Genomic DNA, 10,723 nt, shown 5'->3' with positions numbered 1-10,723 from the left:
ATGGACGTCTCTCTGAATGAGAATTGACAGCTATAGTCAATGTTTGTGTTGTACATTTACTAAAGCTGGAAGTAGGTATATAAAGTTTCATCTGCACAATAGGAAATGATTTGCAAATAATTGTTTTGATGTGCTGCATATCGTGCTCAGTAATCAAGCAGTCTCATAGATGAATGGTTTCAAATGAAAAGATTGAATCCAAACATTATTACCATTTAAATTTACATCATTGTGAATTTTTGTCAAAGCACCAAAAATGATGTGGTGAAAATGTTTTAGCTTACGGGACAAATAAACAAATCAAATGACTATTCAATGTATGTGTTAATAAAGCAGATATTCCTTCAACCTTTTAAACACTTTATTGTATTCTGGAGATTAAAAATTAAGGACAGTCATGATTATGTGTATAATTTTTAATTATATTGGGGTAAATAATTAATGTGAAATAATTTTTACATATAATCTCAGGAAGTATAATGTCAGAAAATACAAAATAAACAGAAACCATTATTACCCATTATAATTATTAAAAGCATTATATAAGTACATATCTGTTGTACTTTTCAATAGGTTGTTATATAATAAATAAAATTAAATAGAATGAATTAAAAAAAGCAATTTAGTTATTTGCAATATGAAGCCAGTTTATATACTAAATATTACAACTCTTTAGCAAAATCCTCTACTCTGATCCCCTAGTTTTAAACTGCAATATGGGACATTACAGCATTATAAGATATTTAGGATACACGAATAATCATTTTAAAGCTCCTTAAAAAGTTCTATAATTTGTTTGTATATACATTCTAACACGAAAAATAATTATGGACACCACAGTAGTATTTGTTCCAGTCGATTACTTTAGGGTTTTTATTCAACCCAGATGTCCATTTATGGCTTTGCAAATAAAAGGTTGACTCAGAAGAGGCCTACTTGTTGAGTAGTGTTTTGAGAGAGCGGGTAAGAGTGTTGACGATAGCCGACATGGTGCTAGAATGGCGATCAAGTGTTTTAACACTTTGGTCCCCAGGAGAACTACCTGAGGCTCCCTCAGCTGCCCGAAGCAAGCACATGTAGTTCATGACCACCTCATCAACCTTGGCCGCAACCTCACGCTGTTGCTGGCTGGCTGAAGCACCTAAGCCACGAACCAAGCACATGCAGATCTCAGATAAGCTGCAAAGCACCTGAAAACTGGAACTGACTGCCAGCAACATCTCCTCTGGGCTGCCATGTGCTTGAGCCATCCTGTGGCATGCCTGCCCAAGTGCTTTAGATTCGATTGCTAGCAAGTGCTTGTACTGTGCCAGCTCCTCTGTCTGCATAGGTGGGGTACCTCTGTCACTTCTGCCCACACTAGAACGCACCACAGCAATCAGCTCACTCGCATCTCTTCGAACATCAGAAAAAACAGCAGGGTACACATACGTGTGGTCTTTCAGGGCATTAATGCGAACCAGTCTGTCCCCAAAGGTCATGTTGTTCAAAACCTCTGCATACAGCTGTTCTCCAATCGTGTCTATAACACAAGAGTCTGGGTTGTATTGAGAAGGTCCTGGTTCATCCAAGTGACAAAGCTGCCTTCTCAAACCATCTCCTATGCCCCCTTCCTCCTCCACTGTCTGGTTTTTCTTTTTGAAGAAACAGTAACTGAATGGACCATTGCATGTCCAGGGATTTATATCCAGCTTCTGTGCAGAACCTATCTGCTTTGCATCCTTTTGTACTGGAGAAACTGCACAATCCCTGTTGCTTACAGACCAACCCATGGTCTGGGATGCTACTGAACCTTGTGAGTAGCTTTTTGACAGCTTATTCTTGGGAGTTCTTCTTTGTAGTTGTGGCTCAGTTGCATGCAAATGGTCCTGCTGATTTCTGGCCAGTGATGATGCTCTTGATTTCTCAATCAGTGCATCAATATTTCCAGATCCAGCAGTTATAATACTGGTACTTCTAATTATGTCTCTGCCACGAATTGGAGTATTGGTGTTACATTGATTTAACCCTTGAGAAGTTAGATGGTTCTGTCTAAGAGGGACAAGTGACTCTTGTGTTGGCCCGATGTAACTGGTGCTCTTTGACAGCCTTAATTGAGGTGGAGGAGGTAATGTTGGTGGTGGTGGAAGTGATAGTGGTGGTGGTTGGGGTAGAGGGATGGCACAGGTTTTGATGTGCCTTGGTAAATTAGCAGGTAAGTCTCCTCCTCTCAACAGCATTCCGCGGTCTTCTGTGCCAGCTACACTAGAGAGACAAAAAGAATCATTAAGCGTCTGTTGGACAGCAAGTGTCATCTTGCAGTCAGATATGAGCAAGTCATCTGTGCTTGCATGAGGTATCCCTTCAAAGTGGTTCCTATTTAAAGATGAGAACTGATCAAGGTTAAAACTTTGCTCTAATTCACAATTGAGGCCAGAATATGACCTTCTTCTTTCAGAATGATTAGGCCCTACATCAACGTTGCTGACAGGTCTCTGAGCATGCAAATCAGGACTCCTCTTCAATTTAGCAGGCAAAGTTGTTGAGTGGAATATTTTTGAGACTCTGTGAGAATCTGCACTAGGGTTTGAGCTGAGAACCAGTGAAGGAGAAGGAGGCATGCAGGGACATTTGATACTAAAGTTCCCTTTACCTTTAACCTTGTCTATAAAGAATGAAGAGTTTTTGATATGCTTTCTTTGGTCCTTTTTGCTGCCCCCAAATCCTGCCCTAAAGCTGTTGCCACCCTGATGCATATGGCTGACTGTTAGATAATTAATCAACTGCCTATAAGCCTCACTCCCCTCCTTTGTGTTTATACTTATTGGACTGCCATCTTTTTCATGCAGATCACTTAGAAGGTTGCTCCTTCGAGCTGTACCTGTGGTTTCCTTGATTTTGGATGGTCGGACACTGAGGGGTGGATTTGATCCCGGAGGATGTACATTTGGCAGCATCTTCCTCAAGAGAGCAGCATCTGCATGAGGGTGAAGGTCCCTTGACGTGAGCAGGAGGGAGGAGGAAGAGCCAGAAAAATTACTTTTGCTGTCAGTGGCACAATGTGGGGAGTCCACTGGCGTTGCAGAAGCACTACTTCCTGTACTGCCACCGACATCCAGAGACGAGGATTGGGAACTTTGAAGAGAACACAGAGCTTCATTCTGCAATGAAGAAATACGCTTGGCTAGGTGGTACTCACACAGTCGTGCCACTCCTTGTCGTAATGGAGGAAGAATCTGTTGATCATCCTTATACGTTTCAGTTTGTTCATTATCCTGAAGCTTCTTTGTGGGGAGACTAATATTGCTGCCAGTTAGATCTTCTCTTGAACCATGAGATTCTGTAACCTGGCTCCCTGAAGGCTCATTTTCTATTGAGGACTGTAGCCCTTGAAATCTTTCACAGAATTCTTTCACAACCAATTGTCTTCTTCTATTACTTTCTCTTCCACTGAAGGTGTTATACTTGCCTGGTGCATCTTTATTTTTTTTTATTCGTCTTCCCTCAGTCGCCATTGCTTTCAATCTTTTTCCAGTATTCAAAAGCGTGCTCGAGTGAGATTTGACCAGATATTTACCCAAGGACTTATCTGCCTTTGCCTCAGGCTCTGTCTCTGGATTATCAGAAGACTGTAGTTTATGCATTGAAGGCACTGTTGTTGGTTGAACTGCCAAGTCTTTGCGTCTTGAGGGACTGCGTGGTGGCTTAGGAATAGATCCTCTGGTGCAAGGGGAGACAGGGAATTCTGTCTTTTCCTCCTGAAGGGGCTGGTATCCCTCTGTGGTTGCCACCAGAAGACGCATAGCATTCTCAGACAGTCTGTGGCCCGCAGTTTGTTCTGAGCTCTCTGTCATCTCCGAGGAGTTGGTCTCATTTCCTGAATCTGATGAGGACTCTGGACTAAAAGCTCGTGATATGCCAGTTCCTGTAAGTAAAAATGGTGAGCAAGTAAGTTTTTGTTGCACCGCTTATCTTAACAGTTCATATTTATTTATATATTTACTGAATTCATGTTTTTGATAAATTAACTTCAACATTTAATCTTCTGTTACAATACATTCTGTTACCTATGCATTTTACTCCATTGCACTTTTACATTACCTTTCACAAATTTGTAAAAGCTTGTAAATTTGTTAATTGAACTTGGTTATTACATATTTATTAAGTACACACCAAAAGTTCCCGATCTAAAATTTTCCAATCAGCTAAACTCTCTCATACATTTGTGTTTGGCTGAACATGCATGTATTATTTAAAGCCGTTATCAATTATCTAACAGTTACAGTTTGCTATATAACAAGCACAGAGTCTAATAAGATTGTGTGATGACAGTAATCATGTAACCTGCAATGCTGGTAGACTGAGGCTGGGTGGTTTCCTCAGATACAGCAAGTGCTTCTAGTGCTTGCAGCGTGTCCACAACAGCATGATCCAAGATTCTGACATTATTGCGCTCAACATGTGTAGGGACAGCATCAATCAGGGACACAGGAATGCTGTCATTGCTACGGGAACTTTGTGGATGACTTTTGCTATCTGCTCCCTCCTCATCTGAACTGTCCCTGAATCCAGGAGGAGGTGCAGCAATGGCCATGTTGAGGGAAAGCAGAATTGCATCATTTTCATCCTCATCATCATCTCCTTCTGGAGGAGGGAGCGCAGTTAAATCTATAATATCATCGCTGGAGCCAGAAAGGGTGAGAAATGTTATCTTGCAGGTTGGCAGCCCAGCTTCACCCTCTCCAGGTATTGCAGGTGTATCCTCTTCACAGCTAGCCTCATCCTCATCCTCCACATCATCAGTGGTCTCAGCATAGCATAAATCACGTAAGAGAGGCTCTTCAATACCTTCAGCATTGTCAAAGATTTTCCCCTCACCAATGTTGGTATAGACTACATTAGGCCTAATTTGAAATGTCTCTCCATCTGGAGAGCCAAAGCCCAGATCATTGCTGGAAATGAAAGAAGGCCGTTCAAGCAACTCGGGACTCTCATCCAGGAGGCGCTGATAACCAAGGTTCCGAGGGTTTAAAAGTGGATCTCTGAAAATAAAAGAAACCTTAGCACTCCTAGGAGACTCCTGGGGTTGGTGTTGTACAGGTGGAAGAGGTGGAAGTTGGGGACTTCTGCTTCTAACTTGTGACCTCTCTCCACTATGGCCTGGATATGGAGGAGGAAGGGTCTCTGGAACATAAGAAGAGCCTATGCTATCCTCTCTCGCTTGATCCTGTGAGTAATCTATTTCTGGTTGATAAGAAGGTATGATCTCTTGATTGTTAAGATCTTCACAGATACCTAAAGAGGTACTGTATTGCCATTCAAGTTCTCTAGGATCTTGGGCTGAAATACATAGAAACATCAATCTCATTTAGAAAGCATGTTGCCTGTCAAATGTTTAAGGATATCTAGCATTATTTTTCACAATAAACTTTTATTATTACATTGTCAAATAAAAGCAGTGTATTGGACTCTTTCAAGTCTAAGCTTTAAATAAATTCATCCATAAGAACTTACCACTATCTATTTCTCCATTGCTATTGCTGTGGGCCATATTGAAAATAGAGCGACGTGAGTCCACAAGAAGACGATAGTATCCAGCTGTTAGGCAAGCCAGGTTCATGGCATCACTGGACTCCATTATTAACGTAATGGGCTGTTTCAAAAAGAAGTTTGGATTTGCATTAAAATCTATTAATGTCTATAAGGCATTAAAAAAGCACCTGTCCTGACCATACTGTATATCAAAATTAAATAGAATAGCAATGGTGTTTAACTGAACAGCAGAACACACTGCACAATTGTAATAGTATACCTTGACGTCCAAAACATGGAGTTCTACCCGCACATTGACTTCGTCCTCTGTAAGTATCTCAATGCGGTTAACATGGCTGAAGTCTGCCAGCAGGGCCACTAGATTTGTCTTGACATTGATAACATGACTGATGCCATACCTCGGTCCTACAAGTAATGTCACACCTGTTTCCTTATCGCCTTGCTACATGTGAAATAGGAAGCCAATAAAAAGAAAGAAAGAAAGAAAGAAAGAAAGAAAGAAAGAAAGAAAGAAAGAAAGAATGATGAAAAATACTGGTTTCTGTAAACCAGTGTAATAACAGTGAGCACATATGTTAACACTTTATAGTTGCACAGTTATAATAATCAACTTACCAGTAGCAAAGATTTAAACACTCGTCCTCCGTATAATCTCAGATCACTGAGATACTTTAAATAGTGAACCTTTGCTTGCAATATGGTTAACTACAAAACAGATTGCAAGAATATTAGCAACATATTCACATTATTCAAGAAATCTATGGTCACACACAGTGGCCTTGAAGAGAAGATTAGATTAACAATATAATATTAGAAATATGTATTACTGAACTAATTTAAAGTCAGAGGACATCTTAAGGCATATTAACGACTTTCCATGAGGCAAACATTTCACCTTTCTTGGCAATGATGCTTTGAGAATGTTAAATGTAAATTTTTGTTGCCTTGCTTTTGGAACCACTAGATGCCTCTCTTCTGACATTTTACCAAACCTCCCACAGCATAATGAGGAAGATGTAACATCTAAGGCCATTGAAATAAACTTTTTTCATTATTGAGCTAATAACAGTTACTGAAGAGTCTTTTATTTAGGATCGATTGTAGGATCTGGTCCCTGATCACAATAAATGGATACCCACCTTCTTCCCAGGAGCTACTAGATTCTGATTGGTTTTTAGGATGTGAGTCAGAGCTTTTTTGATGTTCTTCTCCTTCATGCTGGAGAACACTGCAGGGGGTAGGAAATGTGCCAATCCCCACTGTTTCCTGTGGGACAGCATATGTGCACTGTGAGGACATTTGGCAGATTGCATATGGCAAAGCATTTTTGTTTCTTATTCAGGCCCAAATCTGAATGGCTGATTGTGTTATATATCTATAAGCTATTTTCATACAAGTGTTTCAGGTAATAATTGTCCACTGTAATCTGTTCAAGTGTAGTTGACAAACACTTTCCATCAAGCCCAAATTTATAATGAATTTCAAATACATTAATAATGTTAGAATACGTTAATAAGACATTATAAATATTGTTTTAAATGCAACGCACTTCATAACAATGTCTATTTTGCAGTATGAATTGGTAATATAATGAAGTAGTCTACGTAACACGTTGCTAGTCTTGGGACCTGACTGCATACTGTATAGTGTTTATATAGACAAGATTTATATTTATGTTTATATGACCAAATGCATGTAGACACCTGACCATTACACATGGATGTGAGCCTTCCACAATGTGTTGTGCACTTAATTGTGTAGAATGTCTGTATTCTGTAGCATTACAATTTTCCTTCACTGGAACTAAGGAGCCCAAAACTGATCCAGCTCGACAAAATCCCCCGTGCAACAAAGTGAGCTCCATGAATACATTGTTTGACACGGTTGGAGTAGAAGAAATCAAGTGTCCTGCACTGAGCCCTGACCTCAACCCCACTGAACAAGTTTGGGTTGAACTGGAATGCAAACTTTACCCCAGGTCTCCTCACGTGTAATCAGTTCCTGAGCTTACTCATTCTCTTTTACCTGAATGAACAAAAAACCCCACAGCCACAGTCTAAAATCTAGTGGAAACCTTCCCAGAAGAGTGAAGGTTATTTTATCAGCAAATGAGGGACTGAAACTGGGATGGGATAAATATATATATATATATAATCTACCGCTTATCCGAACTGCCTCGGGTCACGGGGAGCCTGTGCCTATCTCAGGCGTCATCGGGCATCAAGGCAGGATACACCCTGGACGGAGTGCCAACCCATCGCAGGGCACACACACACACTCTCATTCACTCACACAATCACACACTACGGACAATTTTCCAGAGATGCCAATCAACCTACCATGCATGTCTTTGGAACGGGGGAGGAAACCGGAGTACCCGGAGGAAACCCCCGAGGCACGGAGAGAACATGCAAACTCCACACACACAAGGCGGAGGTGGGAATCGAACCCCGACCCTGTACGCGTGAGGCGAACGTGCTAACCACTAAGCCACCGTGCCCCCCTATATAGGACTATATTCACTATATTCACTGTTCACCAAAAAAGCTGGAAAAGTGCTGGCTCACTATTTATACTTAATAAGCTACACAATAGTGAAGGTGGAAGTCATATTGTTATATTAAGCTAAATTTGCAGTAATTAATGTGACAATCAGTGATTAATGTACAATCAGGACTATTCATGCAGCAATATATTAGTAACATTCCAGATGCCATTTATATATTTATTTTTGTGTTTGGTATGTTCTCATTCATGTATAGTTGTATTAATACGATCATTTTTATAATCAACTTTTTTTTTAAAAGATCTTACCCTTGCTTATATGTTACAGTAAGTCTTATTACAGCTCTTTCATTCTGTAGTCTGCATTTTCTAATCCAGATTTTTTTTGTCTGGCTTAAAGACAGGTACATGTATAATTAGATAATATTGATAAACCACATCTTCTACTCTACTTGAATATATGAACTACAGCCAGGTAATTTGCATAGTTTAATCAGTGTGCTTACAATAACAGACTAAAGCCTTCTTAGAAAATATGTAAATTTTCCCCACCTAAAATATTGACTTCTTTTGGATTTAAATAGCCAATACCGAATGCAACCAAGAAATTGATACTATATATACTATATACTATATACTATATATTGATCCCCACATCACTTTCCCAAAGTCATGCAAATGGATTGCCTGAATGCAATAATTTTGAACGGTAAGGAACCATGACTGTAACAAGTAGCGATGTCTTATCTTTCCTTACTGATAGAGTGCTGATAGTCCATTTTATTTGTTTTCTCTCCATTCTTGGAGAATCTGGTGTGCCACAGAAAGTCTCCATGCAGATATTTCACTGAAAGCTCCAGGAAAGTATGAACTTATTTCTAAAAAAAGGACTCACTCACCCCACCTTTAAGATATGAGCTGACATTTAAAACTTAATGAAGTAATTCATGATAATACTGCCACTGTCCTGTAGGCCCAAAATGTCTGATTTATGAAAGTTATCCTGATAAAAAAAAAGTGACGGATTGCAAATTAAAATCTATAAATCACAGGGTCACTTAGTCACACAGCTCTTGCTGTAAACAGCCCTGCTTTTAATTAGCTCTGAGAATAGACTGATGAATAAAGAGATCAAGGTTCACGTGGTTCACTTAGGCAGTTCACTCCCAGTTCTCTATGAAGGAGGCAGCCAAGTGAAGCCTTACTCACTGGATGTACTTCATTGAGAACTTCTGAGTCGGCCGGGTGGTGAGGCAGAGGATGTACATCTGCAGAGCAGCTAGACGTAGAGCAGCGTCATACTTCACTTCAGGGCCAAATCGCTCACGAACCACGTCATTACAGCTCTGAGGGACAGAGGGTGATAAAAACAATGTTAGAGCAAAAATGTTTTTTTTTTTTTATATACTGTTCAACTAATCAAGATGAACAAGGGCAGAAGTAAGTAAAAGCTAAACTAACTGACATCATGTTTGTGTGAGTTCATTTGTTCTTTTTGTTGTTCCATAGATCTATTTATATTCATTCATTCATCTTCTACCGCTTATCTGAACTACCTCGGGTCACGGGGAGCCTGTGCCTATCTCAGGCGTCATTGGGCATTAAGGCAGGATACACCCTGGACGGAGTGCCAACCCATCGCAGGGCACACACACACACACTCATTCACTCACGCAATCACACACTAGGGACAATTTTCCAGAGATGCCAATCAACCTACCATGAATGTCTTTGGACTGGGGGAGGAAACAGGAGTACCCGGAGGAAACCCCTGAGGCACGGGGAGAACATGCAAACTCCACACACACAAGGTGGAGGCGGGAATCGAACCCCGACCCTGGTGAGGCGAACATGCTAACTACTAAGCCACCGTGCCCCCCAGATCTATTTATATGATTATTAAAATGTATTTTTTAAAGAAAATGTATTTTTTTAAAGAAATTGATTCAAAAGAGGCTGTAGAGGGTTTAAGTAGTTGTGATGATGTGAATACATGGCCATCCATGACAACGTGGATACAGTCATCATCACACTGCTAGATTAAACCAAAAAATAAATATGGCTCCAGGGGTTAAATAGTATATAAAATAAAAACTGGGTAGCCATTAGAGAGAGGGCCATGTTTTAAGTAAAACCTGTAATCTCTTTTGAGCTATAAGAGTGAGGGAGAACAGAAAACCAGGAGAATTTGTTCACAGACTTTAAAGGTCACTATTCTGCTGATTTTTTTGCCTGGGTTGATAAGGAAAAAGAGAAGACAGAAACAGACCAAAGGGGTGTGAAGTTTTAAGTTCACTGACATTTTCAATTTACTTTTAACCTAACTGTATTTACATTTGACTTTAATCTGTAATGTACGTTTGCCATGCAGGTGATTCTTCTCTGAGCAGATTTTATTGACAGTTGATAGTTGACAGTTTTCCAGCTGCAAATAAGAATCCTGGCTTAAAATAAGCTTAATAAAATAATTTTTATGCACACATAAAAACTGATTAAAAAATAAAAATAAAAAATAAATAAATAAATGAATTAATTAATTTTATATGTGTGTGTGTGTGTGTATGTATATATATATATATATATATATATATATATATATATATATATATATATATATATATATATATATATATATTTGTGTGTGTGTGTAAAAATATTGTGGATAAGGGCTGATTTATTTTTAAGT

At 39.4% G+C, this 10,723-nt stretch overlaps 1 protein-coding gene across 1 annotated transcript in view; it reads right to left on the bottom strand.

Annotated features, from left to right (window-relative positions):
• Window positions 1–645: 645 nt before the first annotated feature.
• The window catches only part of LOC132839664 (male-specific lethal 3 homolog), an 82,715-nt gene continuing 72,637 nt past the window's right edge, over window positions 646–10,723 (bottom strand). Inside the window, exons 21-27 of the mRNA XM_060860765.1 lie at window positions 9,247–9,383; window positions 6,672–6,798; window positions 6,148–6,237; window positions 5,792–5,974; window positions 5,494–5,632; window positions 4,324–5,319; window positions 646–3,904 (exon numbers count right to left, since the gene is read on the bottom strand). Of these exons, the coding sequence (XP_060716748.1) occupies window positions 933–3,904; window positions 4,324–5,319; window positions 5,494–5,632; window positions 5,792–5,974; window positions 6,148–6,237; window positions 6,672–6,798; window positions 9,247–9,383 (4,644 nt within the window). The 3' untranslated portion in view covers window positions 646–932. The remainder of the gene's footprint in view (window positions 3,905–4,323; window positions 5,320–5,493; window positions 5,633–5,791; window positions 5,975–6,147; window positions 6,238–6,671; window positions 6,799–9,246; window positions 9,384–10,723) is intronic.

This window comes from Tachysurus vachellii, chromosome 24, assembly GCF_030014155.1.
Source record: "Tachysurus vachellii isolate PV-2020 chromosome 24, HZAU_Pvac_v1, whole genome shotgun sequence".
In the NCBI taxonomy this organism is placed as follows: domain Eukaryota; kingdom Metazoa; phylum Chordata; class Actinopteri; order Siluriformes; family Bagridae; genus Tachysurus; species Tachysurus vachellii.
The sequence above is the reverse complement of the archived record's forward strand: the minus strand, read 5'-3'. Positions and strand labels throughout refer to the sequence as shown.